General features: G+C 35.0%; 1 protein-coding gene across 14 annotated transcripts in view; it reads left to right on the top strand.

Annotated features, from left to right (window-relative positions):
• Tomosyn (syntaxin-binding protein tomosyn) overlaps positions 1-23001 on the top strand; it is an 835312-nt gene that overhangs the window by 356744 nt on the left and 455567 nt on the right. For 10 of the 14 annotated variants that reach the window (XM_067782366.1, XM_067782362.1, XM_067782363.1 and 7 more), the window contains one exon: positions 1740-2574. The exons of the other annotated variants lie outside the window; for them this stretch is intronic. In XM_067782366.1, the coding sequence (XP_067638467.1) occupies positions 1740-2574 (835 nt within the window). The remainder of the gene's footprint in view (positions 1-1739; positions 2575-23001) is intronic. 14 annotated transcript variants of the gene reach the window in all.

The raw sequence follows: 23001 nt of genomic DNA, 5'->3' as shown, positions 1-23001 counted from the left end.
ACAGCTGTCAGATCTAGAAGCAGCAAGTGGCTTAAGTCCTAGGAAGCTTCTAGTATCTGCCAAGAGGACGGAGTTATTTTATAACATAGGTCCTGGTTTTTGATAGGGGGTTTCAGTTTTGTCGTTAAAACAAACTTCTGGTAACACTATGGACTCAATCAGTCTATGTGAGGTCCTCATGGACCGGCAAGTTCAACCTAACCTAACCTACCGAACTTCAGTTAAGCTCCGAGTGGCCATGCGGTAGTTGTTGTAAGGTGCACACATTTCAAATGAAAACATCTTTTATTTCACTTTCTTTGCCAGTTGGCCTCCTTTTAAATCTAACTTTGACCATGTGAATTTATTTGTACGGACATCAAATTCATGCGCATGGCCCTGCCTCAAATACATAAAACTAACATATACTTTATGTATTTTCAAACTGTTTTTAATATAATAATATCAATCAGGGCTGTCACAGAATTCAAAGGTTGTCGGAATTGGATTTGAAAACAACAGAAAAACTTCTTTGGTGTCACGTAATCCATTGATATCTGTTTTAATATGGAATCGGAACTAGTATCGGTTTTAAGTATCAGGGAATCTATTAATATCTATTTTGGTAGGAGTATTAGTACATTCATATTTTTATTCAGAGAAAGGTATAAGAATGCAACGTAAAATAGTATTATGGTCAAGTTTATGGAGAAATATACAGATATTGCGAGGCGCTTTACAAAGCCAGATACTTAAACCAACTGTTAGCAATCTTTGGTATCAGTAAATTGAGTCGCTAATTAGTGCAGACCCACCACAACAGAATTGGGAATTTTATATTTTGAACAGAAATGGTCTTTTGATTTATGTCGCTATTTGCAGTCCATTTCTAGTTTTATCCACTGAGGACAAATGGACTGATCCATAACCCTGAGCACCTCATCTAACATAGTTGATACTGTACTGCTGCCGACATTAATGCTACAATCGTTCGCGACTGATCCTTGAACTAAAAATCGCAACACAGCTGAAAGTGGCATCAGGGTCATTCAGAAAGACTCCTTGTTTAGGCGATAATATCCTAAGCATTTGCAAATTCTCTATAAGCATTTATAAACCCACATTAAAAAATATTTGTAATCATACTGTCTCGAGCAGCTCAAATGGGTTACAGCAATCTCTCAAAATGTTGCTTTTCACCTCGCAACATTCGCCTTCTAATAACCAAAATGCCACAACCGTAGATGTATTTTTTGTTCACTTAATTCTGCTTAAATTAATGCAATCATATGATTTCATAAAATTTTGCTTTATAAAAGCTACTTTAAAATCGCCGGTAAACTCATAAACAGACAAAACAGATGATTCGAACATCGGTTTTGTTTATATTTGAAAAGAACAAAACCAATATGGTTTCACGATATCAAAAAACGCAAAATGAACGTGAATTTCATGACAGCCCTGAATATCAACTTTGTTTACGATCGTAGTGTTTGTGCTCAAAATAAATGTTTGTTTTAATACCTTTTGAGGATTTAAAGTTACTTATAATATTTATAGTTTTCCTTAGTATCCTATACCCAAATAATTTCTAGCCTTCCTGTGCCCAAAACTTTTGTTTGAAATATGTTTAATTTGTTATGCACAACCGTAAAATTAATGAAACGATAATTACTACAACTTCTATAATGTACGTTGATGAATCCAAGGTATGCAAAATTATACTTTTTTATTTACTTAAATTATTGAAAATTATATAGCTGAACGACACCACTAGTCCTGACAGCCCATCCGTTGAGTTTATTCCCGAAACAAATGAGCCCTTATCATCTGACCAAAATCAGTCAAATTCATCTCGCCCAACATCACCCGAAATTGAATGTTTATCTACAAATACCATGTCAAAAAGTCCTATTCGTGAAGAAACATCAATACCGCTGAAAGATCTTCAGGATAGACGAAAGTCAATGTCATGGAAAACTTTTAATCTTAAACGTCAATTATCTAAAGTCAATCTGAAAATTGGAATTAATGTTAACATGGATATCGATAATATTAAAAACAATTCAGTATTTTATACTCAAACAGAAGAATCACCTGAAGAAATTGGTGGTAAAAGTACTTCCCCAAAAGACAAATCCATTAAAAACCAAACCAAAGAGTTTGCTAGTGATTCTAGTAATGAAGCTGATGCTGATCAAGTTAAATTTGACGGAAAAGAAATGAGTACTTTTCCAAAAACGGAAAGTACGAATGCATGTTCAGCTGCAAACGAGGATATACTCGATGACGGTGATATTTTTGACATTTCAAATGATGTGCCAATAAGTACAAAAAAAGTTGATTTCGAAAACGAACCTTTAGAGGACGGTCAAACATCGAGACCAAGTGATTTAGCACTTCATGGGATGGGTAATATCAGTCCATCCGAAAATGTCTGCGCTAAAACCGCTCGTCAAAAATTTAAAGAGAAACAAAGGGATCAACGACTACTATCTGTTCCAAATATTAAGTATCAAACTAGAGATATTCGCACAAGGACAAATAAAATTGATTCCTCACCGTCTATTAGCGGACATTTTTCCAAAAAAATATGTAAGTACTCTTCTACCAAAAGAAAATGTGTTACTGTTATTGATATTAGAGAAAACTTGCAAAATTTACAAATGGCGATGGTTACTAGGACATGTTTCTGAATTTCACTTCTTCATGAGCTAGATTCTCGGGAGCTGAGTATTGAACTCGAATCTCCAACATTCGTACTTTATTACTAGTGTAAAGGCAGATGCCTTTAACCACACAGCCAAATGAATGCCCCGCTGCTCGCTTTGCAATTGGTCTCTGTGTTGCCTTTTTGTTGCTATTCCTTTTATTCACCATTTAGGTACATATAATTCTGTATGCTATTTAATCCTAATTGTGTGGAATTTTTTTGGTGCGCTTAAGAACTTAGTAACATTGGATTTTTTCAGTGTTGCTTCTATTAGTATCACTTCCGCTGTTCACTATTATATCAATATTATCATCTGTATTTAATTAGCGAGACTTGCTCATATTGCTTCTTTACAATTGTTTTTTACAAACTCGCTTGAGTATTATCCATCGCCGTTTGTAAACTTTGGAATTTTTCTCTAATATCAATTACAAAAACAATTGTATAAAGCAATATGAGCAAGTCTCGCTAATTAAATACAGATGATAACATTGATATAATTGCTAACAGCGGAAGCACTGCTAATAAAAAAGCAATGCTGTAAAAATCCATTGTTACTAAGCTCTTAAGCACGCCTAAAAAGTTCCCCATCATTCGGATTAAATTGCATACAGAATTAGTATGTACCTAAAATGGTGAATAAAAGGTATAGCAACAAAAGGGCAACACAGCGATCAATTGCAAAGCGAGCAGCGAGGCATTCATTTGGCTGTGTGGTTAAAGGCATCTGCCTTTACACTAGTAATAAAGTACGAATGTTGGAGATTCGAGTTCAATACTCAGCTCCCGAGAATCTAGCTAATGAAGAAGTGAAATTCAGAAACATGTCCTAGTAACCATCGCCGTTTGTAAATTTCGCAAATTTTTCTCTAATATCAATAACAAAAACAATTGTATAAAAGCAATATGAGTATGTCTCGCTAATTAAATACAGACGAAAATATGTTACATTAGCTATAATGAAATTTATAAGGCCGGGTAAAGAAATTTTTTAAGTGACAGATTGTACACCACAATAATAAACGATGATGATAGGCTCAAAACGAACAAGTATGTTAATTCATATATATGTATATGAATATGACATTTGCATATATGTACATAATATATTATGAACGAACTATTTATTACGTACATACTTATGATCGTTCGTAGATATATTCTCATACTACAGATGGGCCTAAATATTTATTACCGATCCCTTCTATCACATGATTTATAATTTATTCTTCGTGTCCCGATTAAAGTAATGATTTGACTACACCTGGTCTTTTCCCTAAAGGGGTAGATATACTTGCGTAACATAACAGGACACAAAAACATTGCTCTCACAAATAATATCTGATCAATGTGAGTTTCGTGTTGATTGCATTGCATGTAAGTCTGTCTATTGCGTGACTCTCTTTCTCTTCGTTCTGTTGACATTAGCTGTGTTTTTGCTTACATGTATATACATATGCACTTAAACTTTATACGGACAGCTAAGTGCATAACTTTATCTGAACTTATGAAATTGTTGCGAATAAAATTAGTATAAGAAGTGTGTGTCTCCACTATACTCCACTTTCAGTTTTTATATGCGTTATACACTATCACCGAAAATATTTGTGTCTCCACTATTTCTCTATACACTAACTATGTGTACTTTTCGATCAGCTTGTTTTTAAGTCGCAAATGTAGATGTATAATATACATTTATACAGGCCTGACGAGAGGCGAGCGGGAAAGGCGTTTCTCAGGAGGCCCGGGATTTAGAGGTACTAAGACATTTTTTTTTTTTAATTCAGGAGAGTCTTTAGTTGTTTCATGTGCAAATGTATGTTTACATGAATCCGAAAGCGTAAAGATTTCGTGGTGACACTGATGAAGGTTCATCTTCAAAAAGTCTTCCAACAATACCACCAACTATGTATCAAAGTCCAGATTGTTTAAAGGACTCCGATATCGGTACCGTGAATAATGAGCTTTTGCTATCTGAAGAAGTCAACAAAATAATTCGTCGAGGTCATCAAAACTGTCCTGTTATTTTTCAACGCGATTGTCATGACGAGGCATATCCTAACTCGTTGTTAAACAGAATCTTGCCAAATGGAGAGAAAGTGGAGCGTGACTGGTTAGTGGAATGCCAGTAGCAGTGCGTTTTGTTGCCTACCATGTCCTCTGTTAAGCACCAATACTTTAAATCGACCTGAAATTTGTTGTCCTGGCGGATATTCGAAATTCCAGGTATGGAAGAAGCTATACGATAAACTGCCATCACACGAAAATACTCAAGATCACATTAAATGTTATATTCAATGGCGATCTTTACAAAATCGAATTCAAAAGAAGGCTACAATTGATACCCTTATCAATGAATAGCTAATCACTGAAACTCAAAAGTGGAAAGAAATTCTATATAGAATTTTGGACATTGTTTTTTTTTTGGGTGAACGAGGCCTAGCTTTCAAAGGCGAAAGTATATATCTTGGTGAACGAAACGATGGACATTTTTTGGGCATTTAAGATCTCATAAGCCATTATGATCCGATACTTAGAAATCATTTGGAGAAAGCTAGGATTTCACAACAGCAGCACATACGTTTACAAGTTCACTATCTTTCCCCAGACATTCAGAACGAGTTTATAGAAATTTGTGCAAATCACTTGAGGGAAACTATATTAGATCAACGCAAGAAAGCCAAGTATTTTGCCATTATCGTTGATGCTACGCATGATGCTAGTCACTTTGAACACACTACGTTCATTTTGCGCTACCACCATTTCAATTCGAAATCAACAAATTTTACAATTCAAGAACGGTTTTTGGCTTTCGTGGATTGTAACAAAAAAACTGGTCAGGAAATCGCTGATTTAATTTGTCATACTCTAGGTAAACATGAAATCCCATTAAAAGATTGTCGTGCACAAGGATACGATAACGGGGCCAATATGAAAGGAGCTTACAACAGAGCACTGCGTCACATTCTCGACAAAAACTCGAATGCTGATTACTCGCCTTGTGCAACCCACAGTCTTAATTTATGTGGTGTTGATGCTGCAGAATGTTGTACGGCTGCAATTACTTTCTTCGGAGTTGTACAAAAATGTTTTACTATTTTCAGCAGTAGTCCACAACGATGGGACATCCTCAAAAAAACAAAAAAAAAAAAAAATTTATCGAGCTCTCTTCATAGTCTTTCAGATAAAAGCCAAATTTTACTGCGCAAGCATACGGAGATGTTACCGGCATTCTCAAGTACATAAACAAGTTCGAATGTATCTTGCTGTCCTCAATTTGGTTCAAAATACTGACTACCATTAATGAAAGAAACGTGGTCCTCCAAGCTAGAGACGCCACCATAGATGTTGAGATCCGACATCTAGATGCCTTATTAGCTGATTTGAAGTTGATCAGAAACCAATGGGAAACAATTTTAAACGAATGCAAGACAGTTGCTATTCAATTGAACATCTCGCCAAAGTTTCCGGACATTCGAAAGAGAAAACCCAAAAGACCTTCTGAAGATAATTTAAATGAGATGATTACGGATGATTCAGAGTCTGATTAAAAAAAAAAAACATTCCTGATGATCGTTGATTCGGTACCCAGCCAGCATTGTTTGAAAATTTTTATCAAAAAACATTCAAATATCATACCCCCAGATGATTGAAAACGCTCAAATTTAAAAGTATTTTTTATTTCAAAATCAATGCATCGCCGTGAGAGAAGTGTACCTCAAATGTGGTTATTCATGAATAATCATTTATGATTCATATTTCTAAACACTTTTCATTCTTTTTTTCATCATACTTGATATTTTTGGAAGATTGTGCTTTACTTGTTTTGGAATAAAATTTAATTACTTTTCACAATCATTTTTTGATCATATTTAAGAACATTTTTCAATCATATTAAATTATGTTTTGGAATCACTTGTGAATACGATTATGATTCATTTTTCCATCATATTTAATACATATTAAATACTGTATAATAATCATATTTCATCAGCGGATGAAGGCATCTGAAAATTCGAAAGTGAGCTATTTGAACCGCAGGCAATAATTAACTTGACCGATGTTCACACACGACTACAACATCCAACATCATCTATGATCATCATCTTAAATAATGGTAACGTGATGTTTTTGACAATCGTAACTCATGGGCAGCGGTGGGCACCACTACATTTACACAGTTACCAAATTGAGTATGTGTTAGTAAACGCGAACGCGTAGCGAGCACGAAAGCAAAATCAATTATTTATTTAGTTTGGTTTCAATGCTTGAACGGTAAGCACGTGTCACACGCATTCTTTGGTACTCTGTTTTAAGCACGCGTGCGACACTTCCTTACTGTTGGACCATCGAAATTAAACTAAAAGGGCTGTCGTTGCTTTTGACGAAGTGGCCGTTGTGCTCTCGCTTATCGTATACATATATGGTCGCTTAGCAGGTGCTAAGCTCAAGCCCACCCCGGCTCATGGGGGATGTTGAAGCCGGGTCCAGGCATATCGAGCTTAACTTACCAGCGTTTCAAACACCACAAAACTTCCGTACACCGGTTCCATACAGTATGCTTTTTCTGGGAAGACGCATCTGGAGAACCTAAGATGTCCCAGGTATACTAAAAGCTAGAAAATAATTAGGTAGGTCCTAGGTACTAGACTCACACTCCTCATCAATGTGGAGCGTTGATGAGACAATTAAATAAAAGCGTTGGGCGCGTTAAATTTCTAAAAATGTGAGGCGTAGCATAACCTGATTAAGGTTCAGTTGGTCTTATATATGACTATCAATAGACATTTTACGCGTCCAACTCTTTCATTTAATAGTCTGATCAACGCCCTATATTGATGAGGAGTATGATTAGGTACTAGTACCTAGGGCCTACCTAATTATTTTACAAATTTAAGTATTATTATTACTTAATGTAAGTATTGTTTTGAATAAAACCGTTTAACTTAAACATTTTTTTTTAATTATTTTATTTTCAAGTTTTTGGTCTTTAGTTAATTGCCTATTATTTCTCACTCTATTTAGTTTATTTAGTGAGTCATTATTACAAGGACTCTTTCCTGACAATTTGTTACAATAAAAGTCCTCAATACATAATCCTTCCAAAGACTTTACTCGACTCTGCGCCACGTATGCTTGTCCCTCCTCCAACTCCAAAATATTTTGATGCCACTTCTACCGGACTGTATGTAATATTTGTTCCAAATATGGACCAAATCGGAACACAAATACTATTTTTTTGAATTCTCGATATTTACGCCACCTAGCGGCGATTTTTTTCATAGGTCGCTTTCTATTCTTGTATGTATTATAAGTTCCAAATATGAGCCAAATCGGACCACAAATACGATTTTTGTGAATATCTCGATTCTTGCGCAACCTAGCGACGATTTTTTTTCGTATTATTGCATGGCCATCGGGTTCTGAACTATATTCCAAGGTTCAAGCTTGTAGCTCATCGGGAAGTTACTTAAATTTTAATTACAAAATTCGTTCACAACGGCCGGCCGTGTAGCCTGTCAAGTCAACCTAAATAAAACCGTTTAAAAATGTGAGCATATGAAGAAAAATCAGATTTTCAATGAAAATTTAAGGTTCAACAAGTAAAACATTAATTATTTAGTCAACAAGGGTAGTCTGAAAAGATTAAGAAAGTTGATTGAAAAATAATTTTAAATTTCGGATCATCGAAGGTAAACAAATTTAATACAAAAGTTATTCCAAAATATGATTGAAAAATTGTTTTCAGTTATTGATCGTCAAAAGTAAGCTAATTTTATTATTCTCTTTGTTAATTTTTATAAAATCTTAAAATCTAATCATCAAAGTTATTCAAAAATCATTTCAGAAAGTGATCAAAAAATGATTTTCAGTTTTTAATAATTAAAAGTAATAATTTTTTATTATTTGTGTTGTTGAATTGTATAAAAAATCAGTATTTAGTCGCAAGGAGTAATGAACTTGTATTGATATGTAGGGAAATTCAAAATTTACCCACGCAGCATTTAGGTGATACAATCTTGAATTTCCCTACATATCAATACAACTTGATTACTCTTTCTGACTAAAAAATGAGTTATCATACAATTGAACAATAGAAATAATCAAAGTATTCATCTTTCGATGATCAAAAACTGTATATAGTTTTTCAATCATATTTTGGAATCAATTGTGTTTACTTTAGTTGATCAGCAATTTTTAATAATTTTTCATTCAGCTTTCTGAATTTTTTCTGACAATCTTTGTTGACTGAATAATGAATTTTATACTTTTGATTGAAGATCTTATTTTTTCGTATACACACATTTTTTCATTCATGAAGTTCAGATAAAATATAATAAAATTTTATTCTTCAAGACAAGAAATAATGTATATACTGCTCCTAACAAAAGATGCCCCAACCATTTCTCCACCTTCGGCTTCCCAGAAAATACAAATCCAACCATTAGACAATACAAAGGTTGTGAACTATTTGAACCCCAGGTAAGTGAAACTCTCTTTACATATGTACCTGGATAAGGCTTCAACATCCTACCATATCGTATTTTAAGATGTTGACGATCATATCTGATGCTGGATGTTGTAGTCGCAGGTATATATTGGTCTAGTTTGTTTGCGAATTGCCTTTGGTTCAAATAGCTCACTTCCGCATGCTTTCTTCCCCTGATGGAATAAGATTAGCATGTAGTATCTTATTTTGTAAGAGATATCAGGAATAAATGCATGATAATCGCATTCAAAAATGATTCAAAAATCTCAACCAAATGATTTGATAAAATGATTGAAATATGCTCACGAATATGATCAGAAAATGACTATGAAAAGCATTCAAATATTACTCTAAACAATTAAAGCCCAATTTTAAAATGATATCAGATATGAACAAAAAGCGTTCCGAAATATGAATCATAAATGATTATTCAAGAATAATCACATTTATGGTACGTTTTTCTCCCGACGATACGTTAATTTTCGAACAGAAAATGCTTTTAAATTTAAACGTTTTTAATCATCTTGGGGTATGATATTTGAATATTTTTTGATAAAAATTTTCAAAATATGCTGGCTGGGTAATCGCTTTAATGCTGAGTGGGTAATCACTTGCATTACTTAACGATTTGCAGCTATGAGAAATTTGAGCGAGACGTTTTCCTTTTTGTGGCAATTTGAAGACGTGGATGAAACTACGGTTCGGGCGAGCGCAGCAAAAATTTGCAGCGAATAAAGCAAGAAAAGCCACTCTTTGATATCCGAACCTTCTATATTGAATAATTAAAATTTATAATCATCATTAAATTTATCAGAAATGTATTAACCCTCTGTAACATACTGTAGACCACAGGCAACATACCATTTAACCTTCGCAAATTCACGCAGCAATTATTTTTTTCATTTTGTCAAGAATTGTAGACTGTGGCCTACGTTTCATTCTTTCTACGAAACATGTGTTTACTCATAAAGTACCGTTAGCCCTTTTAAAGTAAGTGATATTGTCAGTGAAGTGGAAAAATTCGTACACTGTGCAAGTGCTAAATATAAATAATATCAAAAAAAAAAATAGTTTTTGAGGTTATTGTGGATATTTTTTGCAAAAATATATAAGGTAAGAGTTCAGAGTTTATTGTGACACTATTTGTTTTAGATATATCCTCAATATTTTGTCAGTGGGTGGTTAGGGTTGTAGGCTACATTATGTGAAAAGAGGAAATATCTTGCATGAAAACCGTGACTGGGTTACTTATTTTTTTTTTTTAGGATGTCTCGTCGACTTCGATCTCTCACTGACATCGAGATCGCCTGCGCCCTCTATGCTGATTACGCAAGTGAAGATGGCCTCGACTTTGATGATGATACTTTGACTGACCCTGATTTCGACCCAGATTTGATGTCGGATTTCGGAGAGCTGAATGAAGACTCTTTTGAAGGCGAATTAGATGTGGATGAATTGGTAGAGTACGTGAACGATGACGACCGTAACTTCTTCATGGAGAAGCGGTAGAGGTCGCCCCATTTCGGTCAGAGATCACAAGTACTTCAGCTCCTCCATCAAAGCGACAAAAAACTGAAAAGCTACCGTTACTTTGTACTTTGGAAGAAAATGAGTTTAGAGCTGAGCTCAGAGCGGCTGTCGTTTACTGGAAACAATTCATTGACATCTGGTATCTTGGAGCTTCAGACTCCCATTCAGTTCTTTCTTTACGTATTTCGACCAAAAATTTTTTGGATGAGACAACCCTCTATTTGGCACAGAAAGATCTATACAATAATTTTAGAGCATCTGAGATAGAAATGCGACAGTTTATTGGTGTCGTATATCGTATGCCACTTATCCAGCTACCCAGGGAAACCACCCATGGGGGTCGATCCTAGGCACAACTCTAATTTCACAGGTTGTATCTTGTAACAAATTTGAAAGGATACGGCAAAATCTTCATTTCAATGACAATAGCAAATGTCTTCCAAGGAGCCACCCTGACGTTGACAGAATCTTTAAAATACGTCCCGTTGCGGACTCCTTGAACGAAGCATACGCGAAAGTTCCAATAGAAAGAAGTTTCCACCTTTCCTAATTGCTAATAACTTTTCTGATAATTTTCTTTCCACTGTTGCTCATTGTTGCCTGTCGGCTACACTCCCCTTTTTATAATAGTATCCATACAAAATAAATAATTTAGAAATAAAAAAATAAAAAACAGACTTTTTATTCACGAATCTATCCCGTTTAATTGAAATAAAATTATTTTGAGGTGATGAGTTATAGAGGGTTAAAATGTTATCGAATAACTAGAATAGATTATTTGAAACAATATGTGGCTGTTAAAAGAGAATTTTATTTCTACGTTACAATAAAATAGTATAAATAGTAAATATTCTGTGTTAAGTTTATTTTCAGCTCTTAGTCCAAAAATCATTTAGTTGATGTTGCAAATTTTTTTTTTGATGTAATCCATCAATAATGATTCATGAAAGAGACGTCTTTAATTCAAATTAATCAAATGTATTAATGGATTTTTTATAGGGGGCCCGTAAATTGTTTAGTCCCGGGCCCGGATTTTTTCTCTACGGCCCTGCCTTTATACTTGTATATACATGTAAAAAACACGGCTATTGTTATAGCAAAGATCAGATAAACGAGATTCACTCTCGAGAGTTGCACACATTGCTTGTTTATGTTTGAGCGTATTTTAGATACAAACGTGTGTGTGTTCGCTATTCAAACTATAATCAGTTATATTCCTACGTTTATACCTACACAAATTTCGCTTTGATACAATGTCCTAACAGTCAAAGCACATGTATAAACAGTTTCTCAAATCGCTTTGAAAGAACAAAGCGGTACGACTTGGCTTCGTTTTCAAATTGGTTTCTCCAGATGGTTAGAACGATCGTATAACACAATTTCCTTATTTCAACTCCACTTAATATAGTTTGGCTTTAAATGTTGATTAGGTTTCGTAAAATAAAGGTAAAGTTAAACTTATTGCTGTTATTTTGTAAGTCAAGATGTTTAATAAAAAATTACTTCTTGCTTTCATAATGATACAGTAATGTACATATGTAAGTATAATCGCTTCAAAAGAATCTGTGGTGATCCAAATCTGTTTGGCACATACGATTATTGCATTGGTATAAACAAGGTATATGTTTCACATGCTATGTATTGCTTTGTCATGCAATACTATGCAAGTATAACTGGCACTTAGGGCCGATTTCACCAAGTCGACTTAACTAAGCCATATTTTAAAATTTTTCTGTTTCATCACCAATGCTTAGCTGAGTCACAAATTAGCCTACCTGTCAGCTGGCTTATTCTCGACTTTCAACAACACTCTGTAGTACAAATTTTGAGTCGAATTAAATGGCAGTATTGATACTTACTTCATTATGCAAATATAGCAACCCCGCTATTGTGTGAACTCACTAGGTGGCGTGCAATTAAAACGTAGCCAAAAATACTACTATGTATAAAACAGCTGATATGGTTTTTGTAAGTCAATTGGGTTTAGTAGCTAAGTTGGTGAAACCAAAAAAAAAAAAACTTAGCCTCAAATCTGGGCGAGTTGGTGAAATCGGCCCTTAAACTTTGACAAACTTTTAGTCAAACCTAAAGAAGAGCGGCAACGGCATTTATCTGTCAAAAATGTCTAAACTGCATACCGTCGCAACACTGAGCGGTTGCAAAGTGATGTTTGCTGCGATGAAAAACGAGTCGCTTCCACTCTTGTTTAGATTTGACTGTTAAGGACTGTAAAAGTTATTAACAAGCGTTGTGCAAGCATTTGATTGAGTGCACCTAATTTTCTAAATGTGTTTCATGCTTATCGGCAGAGAAATCAGCAAAACAATGCTGTCCCTGGCTAATAACACGGTACAAGAAATTTAGAACTTTTTCCTCCAACAAAGTAACCATGACATTCTTCGTAAAAGAGACTTCATATTCATTTTCGTTTACCAAATGCATAGTCCAGCACTTTCGAGTTAATTTTTGTTAACATATTATATATTATAACTTCAGTTACTCCCAGATTGAAGTTTATTTACAGCTACTAACTATTTAGCTAGAATATGTCCAACATGACCACGGCGTTGTTGTTCTGCCTGAAAATTGGCTTGCCTGTATTAGAAATAAACTCTCCCTCTCCTTATCACTCTCTCCCTCTATATTTGATTTCTAAGTACTTCCGATCTGGATCTTATAGCAATCCTTCTATCAACCTTTCCATTTCACTGTCTATTATCTTTCCATCTTACTCTCGCACTTCCACTACCAATCCAGTGTCACTCCTGCTTTGACTCCCTCTCACAATCCCATTTCCACTATCACTCCCTTCCGAACTCCCTCAATATTGGTAAGATGCTTCAGATAGTTGCGGAGATATAGCGACTTCAACCTTTTCCTATTAGGAAGCGCGGCACAGCCCCCATTTCCAAATTTCCATTCAGATTGATGATGTATAGGCGTGCTTTCCATAATTTTCCCAACTCAATATCTGACTAAGGTGAAATTTTATGAGCAAAACGTGTGAAGTATATAGCTACCAAATTCCTAAAATGTTATAAAACTTAAAAATTACAAGTTACGTAAATAAATATAAATATATGTACATTAACCTGGGTTGATTTGCATGGACGTAAGTTAACCTATATTTCGCCATTGATTTTTCGATAGGTTTTGGGCTCAGAAAAAAAAGTCCACTAAGCATACCCAAAAAAATAATTTTCTAGCCTGTAAAAATTTGAGTTTTTTGACTTTTTTTCTTTGATTCATGGCGGAACGATACAAGGTGGCAGCATGGGACAGCTGATTATAAACTTTTTTTACTTGATTTGATACATCAACTTCCGGCGCAGTACGATTTTTACATTTGTCCATCGAATTTACAAAAACAAAGTACATGGAATTTTTATTTATATTTGTAGTATGTCACCATGCTGCCACCTTGTATTGTTCCGCCATGCTTTGATTTTTAAGGTTTTCTTCATGACTTACTTAAAAATTTTTATTTGATTTTAAAATTTTCATGTATACTCTGTCCGACTCAAAATTGTCCGCTAAAAACTTTGGTGATAACAGTTTTTTGAAAAAAAAAAAAAAAAAATATTTTTCGGTTTTTAGGATTGTTTTGGTGAAAAAATTTATTTTTTCGCCATTTTTTTTAAGGGTTTCTTCAGAAACGTGCAAAAGTGTTGCCGATGAAAAGGAATTTGTCTCATAGTTCCTATCCCACTTAAAATTATGCGATAAAAACGTTGGCATTAACAGTTAAAAAAAAAAAATTTTTTTTTGGTTTTTGGGACTTGTTTTGGTCGAAATCAATTTTTTTCATTTTCAAGGCTCCAAATCATTTTTTATATATATGTTTCCGTTAGACCCACCAATAAGCATACCAAAATGATCAGGGGACGAGCTGACTTGATTTAGCCATGTCTGTCTGTCCGTTTGTTTGAACGCAAACTAGTCCCTCAGTTTTTGAGATATCTGAGATGAAATTTGGTAGGCAGGCATATTTTGATGTGGGATTTGACATTTGTCGGAATCGACCGGATCGGACGTCTATAGCATATACCTCCCATACAACCGATTGTTCAATAAGAGCGTCTCGCCATTTCTTCCCCATTTCTGCCTCATTTTAACATTTTGAGCATGAATAAACAAACGCATATTAATGTTCAGTGTCAATATTTGTACATATCTCCAAATATAATGCAAGTAAGTTTGTAGGTGGGAATAATAAGTAAGCTAGTTAAGACGAAAGTACATAAATTTTGAGAGCGAAAGAGCGTAGCTATGCAGGTAACAAATCGTTTAGTAAATGATTAAACTATTATTGATGTATGTATGTTAATATGAAAACGTATAACCCGCTGGCTAAGTGGGATGAATCTGACCAAACAAATGGGTTTTGGGTGTGTTTTTCAAAATAATTTCACCATACATTGAGCGCTTTTCAGCGCCTTCAGGTAAAAAGATTATATTGTTATGTGATTGAATATACCATTTTAACTGGTTGTAGTACGTAGGAATGCAATCTCTTAACCTGAAGGCGAGTTCCCCATTGGTCTATATCTCGAGTCCTTAGTTACTCAGCGAAAAGAAAAGCCCTATTTTTATTAGCATTTATCAACAACCACGTTTTGGTCTATATCTCGAGACCCTAGTCACGGAGGGGCATGAAAAATAATCTATACTATACCAATCATCAACAGCTCCCATTTGCTACCCATATTGTACGAACACATCCTAAAGTTATCCGGGTCCACGTTTTGGTCTATATCTCTAGACCCTAGTCACGGAGCGGCATGAAAAATACTCTATACTATAGCAATCATCAACAGCTCCCATTTGATACCCATATTGTACAAACACATCCTAAAGTTATCCGGGTCCACGTTTTGGTCTATCAATCATTAGAATTTATCAACAACTTACAATGGATACTCATGTGGTTCAAACACATCCTGGGGTTATCCGGGTCCACGTTTTGGTCTATATCTCGAGACCCTAGTCAAGGAGGGGCATGAAAAATAATCTATACTATACCAATCATCAACAGCTCCCATTTGCTACCCATATTGTACGAACACATCCTAAAGCTATCCGTTATCCGGGTCCACGTTTTGGTCTATATCTCGAGACCCTAGTCAAGGAGGGGCATGAAAAATAATCTATACTATACCAATCATCAACAGCTCCCATTTGTTACCCATATTGTACGAACACATCCTAAAGCTATTCGGGTCCACGTTTTGGTCTATATCTCGAGACCCTAGTCACGGAGGGGCATGAAAAATAATATATACTATAGAAATCATCAACAGCTCCCATTTGATACCCATATTGTACAAACACATCCTAGGGTTACCCGGGTCCACGTTTTGGCCTATATCTCGAGACCCTGGTATCCGATTCTTAAAATTTCAAAACACAAACCATCTACTGAATAGTCAGAACAAATCCTAAAAATTTGGTTTGGATAGGTGAGCCCGTTCGTGCGTTATAAAATCACAACGAAAAATGGCATTCATTTTTATATATATAGATATATATATATATAAATTTATATGTACATATATGATATTTGTAACACACAAGTAGCGAGAACAGAGAAAATAGTTTATTTAATCTATAAGAACCACCCTAATGTATGTATTAAACACATTGGCAATAAAATAGGTTCTTAAGTTAGTTGCAGCTTTTTTTGCGGATGTCTGGTAATTTTACAGAAACTGTTTGTTCAGATGTTCGTTTTATTCCTTTACGTTTCACCTGATGTCGTTGACATCGATAAAAAAATTAGTTCCACTTCATGTCTACAACATATACTATGCACATTGTCGACCCCAATAACTGAGATTCTCTTCGACTGAAAACTTTCCCGTTGTACATTTCTTTGCTTTATCTATCTATATATTCACATATAATCTATATTATATATACTATACTATATATATACATATATATAAAGTAGAACGGGTCAAATTGTAAGGATGGATTTTTTACCATCAGGAGTATAGCAAAAACATAATCTACAGATGATTCTAAGAAAAATTGCTGAAGACACCATAGCTCTAAGTCCGATTTCGAAGTCCCGATTTTTGCAAAATAGATATTTTGCCATATGAATGTAGGGTTTGGGCAAAAAATCTTATTATTTTTTAAATCTTTTTTTTTTAATCTTTTTTGCTCTCCATTCGTGATTGTTTTTCACGACTTTCTGCTGTAACAGCTATAACACCTTCACGTTTTTTTTCTATAACACGTTTGGAAACAGATGTTAACAACTGTACATTCTCGATGGCTAACCAAAGCAAGCAGGGTATTACGTCTATATACAACAACTAATACACCATCGGAAAATTTGAAAACTCTAGCAGTTTATATTATTAGAATTTATGTGCCAACGTATTTCAATGTAAAATACTATAATTCTGTTGTATACGGCAGTGTACTTTTATCAAAGTTTATTCGTTGGCCACAATACATACCACGTAATTTACTTTATATTGTAGATGGTGTAATCCAAAATAATTCATATTACGCTCATCCAGAAAACATTTTATTACCAATGTTATTTGATGATGGAAAAGCCATAGGTGATAGAGCTATCAAAAAAATTTATACTATCGAAAAAAAAAATACTTGATCCAACTAAACTCAGAGCTTACAAAAAATATAATATCAATTTAAACTCTTCAGATTATACTGATATGATTGATCTGAATGACGATAATTTACTATCTGAACCGGCATTCACAAGAAATATTCCATACGGTCACTTGGTACAATTCTTAGATTATGATGAGCCAACACTAGATGATCCTAATATTCCAATGCATATACATACAAGGAACATAAAGATATGTACAGTTGTTAACATCTGTTTCCAAACGTTTTATAGAAAAAACGTGAAGGTGTTAAGTATGGCTGTTACAGCAGAAAGTCGTGAGAAACAACCACGAATGGAGAGCAAAAAAGATTTTAAAAAATAATAACATAACATTACTTTTATATTGAAAAATATGTTAAAATGGTCAATTCTAAGTAAAAAAATAATTTTTTAAATAAATTACATTAAAATTATAAAAATCGTTTTTTTTGTTTATTAATTGAAAATATATTTTTTTTTGAAAATTATTTTCTAAAATGAATTCGAAAACATATGTTGAACTTCAGCAATGGGCTGTATACGGCGTATGTATGTTGCAGATAACAGACGAAGTTTACCAGAATGAAATTAAAAACGAAGCAAAATTCCTGTTAAAAGCCAACGAATTTCCCGAAAACATGATGTTTAGGCCGACAGCCCAAACTCCAAACATAAAAGGTCGCCCTAGCATTTTTCTTATATTGATTAACAGTGCCAGTCAAATTGTTTATGTTAACCATACAAATGAACATCGCTGGAATAAATAAACAGTTTGACTGGCAAGCGGTATTGACCTGTTATGTTCTTTTACTTCACTTGTTTTCACATATCAAGGAGAAAGGACGTATCCCGCCGCAGTTTCCAGCTTCAACCAAAAGGTAACCTGCAAATATATATATATAAATTTTTGTGTTTAATCTTTATCTTCAATAAAGACTATTTGTGATTATTAATACTAATACCAACTTTTTTTGTTCTTTTCTGCACTATATCTTGACCGGCACCATCCCTGAACTGTGGCCCGGCCAAGACATTGGTCCTTAAACCGTTTTTTCATCCAGCGACCATTTTGCGAACCACATCAATTCCACTGTTTATATATTATTAAAGAAGCGGATTTTGCGAACCAACAACTCACTGTGTAAATATTAGATTGCGTGCCAATAGCAGCGGATTTTCATTTTTGCGAGGACTAACACGTGAATTCCATCAACAATTATAGTACTTGGTATTTGATTTGCGGAGATTTTTTTGTGCTACAAGCAACAACAACTTCATATTGATTTCATCAGTTTGGAAATTCTACAAATTATAAAAAGGTACGTGGTTATTCAGTGTGCGCAATTTAATTATAAATTAGTGAAAGTGGAAAGTGCGCGAGTGATTTTGTGAAAAATAAAATACAAAATTAAATTTGATTTGTACAAATAGCCTTTTTGACCATCAAATATTGCTTGCCGCCGACGGTAAATAATATTTGACACGGCTTAAGGGTCTTCGCGGTTGCATTATTGCACACAAATATTTGTACAAACAGTGTTTGGGAATATTTTAATAGGAAAGTGCAAGTAATTTTTCAAAATTTAATTAATTCAATTCACATTTATATGACTTGCACTTCTCTGTTATTAACAGCCCACAACAACAACACTGCACTGTGTAATTAACCTCACTTTGGGTTTGGTTCATCACAGTTGAATTTGAGAAAAATTAATTTCACAAAAGTCACTCGATTTGTAATTAAATTCACTTTTTTAAAACAAATAAAATATAATTTGAGCGTTTATTTAGTGGACGGAACAATTTTCCTCCAACTTTGCTCAGTTGATTCGCTTGCGTTTGATTTTAAATATATACTGTGCTACATACATATATACACGCACATGCATAAATATATTTGGTTGGCGAGCAATAATTTTTTTTAACACGTATATTTATACGTATATACAGTCCACTGGTTTTTTACTCTGAAAATTATTAAATTTCAGTTTACTCGTTTCAAAATAAATATTTACGTTTGTAATTTTACACAAATTTGTCAGAAATTAATTTAATTTGTTGGGTTGATTTTGTTGGTGGAAAGCGTTAACTAATTTATATTAGCAAATTGGGTAATTCCACAGACACTGACTCTGTGCATTTAATATTTTTGAAAATATTCATTGTTTGTAATATTTAAAATATTTTTCAATATGGAAGCATATAACCGCCTAGCAGACACCGTAATTGAATTCGACATCGAATTCTTAAGCAAACCCACAAGCGAGCACTCCAAAAATTCGCTGAAAATTCAGCAGCAGGAGTTGAAGTCCATGTGGGATAAAGCCAAAGCTGCTTTCGATGATCTGCTAGTGGCCGAGGACATTACCGCTAAAGACGTTACTGCAATTAGAAAGAAAAATAAATCATGCTATACCGTTTTTGTGCGGTGCATGATAAAAATTAATGACCTGTCGGAAAAATTTGAGAAGGCAGAGAAGGAGAACGATGCTGCCTTCACTCCACGTAATTTGCATTTAGCACCTTGTGATACTGATATATTCAAAGGTGATTATTTGTCATGGCCAACTTTTCGTGACATGTTCACGGCCATTTATATTCTAAATAAAAGCCTGTCGCCAGTACAAAAATTATATTATCTCATACAAAAAACCCAAGGTGAAGCCAGAGAAATCGTTAAGAAATGCAAATTGACGAATGATGGTTTTGATATAGCTTGGAAAAATTTGTGCGACAGGTATCAAAACAAGAGAATATTAGTCAACACCCAATTAAAGATTCGTTTCAACCTTCAATCAGTCGAAACTGAATGCGGTAATTCAATAAAAAGATTACAAAGGGACATAAATAATTGCATATCGTCGTTAGTAAGTTATCATATTGACATATCTAATTGGGATCCAATTATTACATACTTATGTTCCACTAAACTTCCTGATGTGACCCTCTCGCTATGGGAACAGTCCGTGGAAAACAAGACAGAAACTTCCAAGTGGGCGGATATGGACCGATTTCTGACAAATCGTTTTCAAACGTTAGAATCAGTCTCAGGTTTAAGAGGTATAAAGAGTACAAAACCTCAAAAGGTACAAAACTCAAAGCAGGCCTCTGAACATCCCCCAAAGAAACTTGGCGCTTTCCAAGCAAGTGTAGCTAAAGGCACTTGTAAAATGTGTCAAAGCAATGATCACAAAATTTATGCGTGTTCAAAGTTCAAAAATTTGAACACCAATGAAAGACTTGCTTTCATAAAAAGAAATCACTTCTGCCTAAACTGTCTGTCATCGGGGCATTCAGTGTCAAAATGCACAAGTGCGCACAATTGCAGCAACTGCCATTTAAGACATAATACCCTTCTGCATTTACAGACAAGTAAGGCAAAACTTACACAGGTAAATAATTCTGCAGATTCATCAGATGAGCAACCGTGCACTTCAAGGCAAGCTCAATCTCAAAATGAATCTGCAAAACAAAAAAAGCAGCAAAATAAAACTACTGTAAAATCTAATTTTATTAATACCAGTAAAGGGGTTTTACTAGGCACAGCTCGCGTCACCATTCATTATAATGGTACAGATTTTTCGGCCAGAGCTCTCATAGATTCGGGATCTGAATGCTCTTTTATCACTGAAAGACTCAGACGAAGAATCAACCTGCCAACTCGAAAGATGCATGCTCAAGTCTCGGGCATCAATAATTCAGTTTCTGCGCAGGTAAAAGAGGCATGCGCCATTCAGTTGCGGTCCCCAGTTGACCCACTAATTTCTATTGACGCATTAGTTCTAGTTCTACCCCATTTGACAGGTAATTTGCCAACATGCGATGTTAGTGCATTAACACAACAAGCATTCCCTGATCTCGTGCTTGCGGATAAACGTTTCTTCGTGAATGAGCCAGTTGATCTTGTTCTGGGCGGGGATATTTATCCGCAAATCATATTAGACGGTATCAAAAAAAATATTCTTAGCACTCTTTTAGCTCAAGAAACTGTCTTTGGTTGGATACTGACTGGTCGTGCTGATGCAGCCAGTCCAACCAATCATAATCGGGTATCCTTTTACAATGAAGTGGCTTTAGACAAGCAGCTAAGGTCATTTTGGGAGCTCGAAGACACGCCGAAAGCTAAAGCATCCACATTAGAAGATACATTTTGTGAGGAATTGTATCAACGTACAACGCACCGGAATTCTGACGGAAGATACATTGTGTCGCTTCCGTTCAGGTCAGAATTCCCAGGAGAGATAAATCTAGCTCCATCATTAAGAATAGCGTGCTCTCAATTCTATAAAAATGAAACCCGACTTAGAAAAAATCTCGATTTACAGAAAGAGTACAATAGAGTCATACTAGAATACGAGACTATGGGGCATATGTCAAAATTAGATTCAATTCAATCGGCCAATGCAGTCGATAATTACTATTTACCACATCATGCAGTAATAAAAGAAGAAAGCATCTCTACCAAAGTTAGAGTTGTTTTCAATGCTTCTTCACGCTCTTCAAATGGTGTCAGCCTGAACGATGTTCTTCTTCCTGGTCCTGTGCTTCAGGCTGATCTACCAACATTAAGTCTTCGCTGGCGACTTTTCAGATACGTCTTCAATATCGATATTGAGAAGATGTATAGGCAAATCCTAGTAGATCATAATCATACAAGATACCAAAGAATAGTTTTCCGCTCAAGTCCAGATGATCAAATCAGTCTGTATGAGCTCAAAACAGTGACATTTGGTATCAATTGTGCTCCTTATCTAGCAATAAGGACTTTACTTAAACTGGCTGATGATTCCGAAAAATCTCATCCAATCGGTTCAAATATCCTACGAAAAAATATGTATGTCGACGACGTGCTTTCGGGAGGGCATACTATTGCATCTGCGATCAGAGCAAGAGATGAAATTTCCAGGGTTTTAAGTTCAGCTGGTTTTCCATTACGAAAATGGACTTCAAATTCCAGTAAAATATTACAGGGTATTCCCAAAGCTCATCTACTGAGCGAAGATTTCTTAGAATTTGAAGACTCAAGTAGTGTAAAGGCGCTCGGTATTAGGTGGAATGCTCATTCCGATCAGTTTTACTTCATAGCAAACCCTATAGAAGAAAACACCGAGCCCACAAAAAGAGCGATACTATCTACTATCGCAAAACTCTTTGACCCATTAGGGTGGCTAGCTCCAACAATTATCGTGGCAAAAATGATCATGCAAAATATCTGGTTAGAGGGTACTGGCTGGGATGAAACCGTTTCGTCTTCAACATTAGACAGGTGGAAAAATTTTACCAATACGTACAAGGAGATCGACAAAATACGAATACCGCGATGGGTAGCCTTTTCTCCAACAGAAAAGGTCGAAATCCACGGATTCTGCGACGCCTCCGAGAAAGCGTATGGTGCAGCCGTGTATTTGAGAGTGGAAACCAACGACTGCATATTTGTGAATCTGCTTTTGGCAAAAACAAGAGTAGCTCCAGTCAAAACCATCTCACTTCCTCGACTGGAACTTTGCGGTGCTGTATTATTAGCGGAGATAACCGAATCTATCTGCGCTAACCTTGATTTGAGTCACAAAACATCCACCTGTGGACAGATTCGACAATCGTACTGGCTTGGATACGAAAACCTCCGTGCTCATGGTCAACTTTCGTTGCGCATCGAATTAC

The sequence above is a fragment of the Eurosta solidaginis genome, chromosome 4 (assembly GCF_040869045.1).
Source record: "Eurosta solidaginis isolate ZX-2024a chromosome 4, ASM4086904v1, whole genome shotgun sequence".
Lineage (NCBI taxonomy): Eukaryota > Metazoa > Arthropoda > Insecta > Diptera > Tephritidae > Eurosta > Eurosta solidaginis.
Note: the sequence above shows the minus strand (reverse complement) of the source record. Positions and strands in the feature narration are given on the sequence as shown.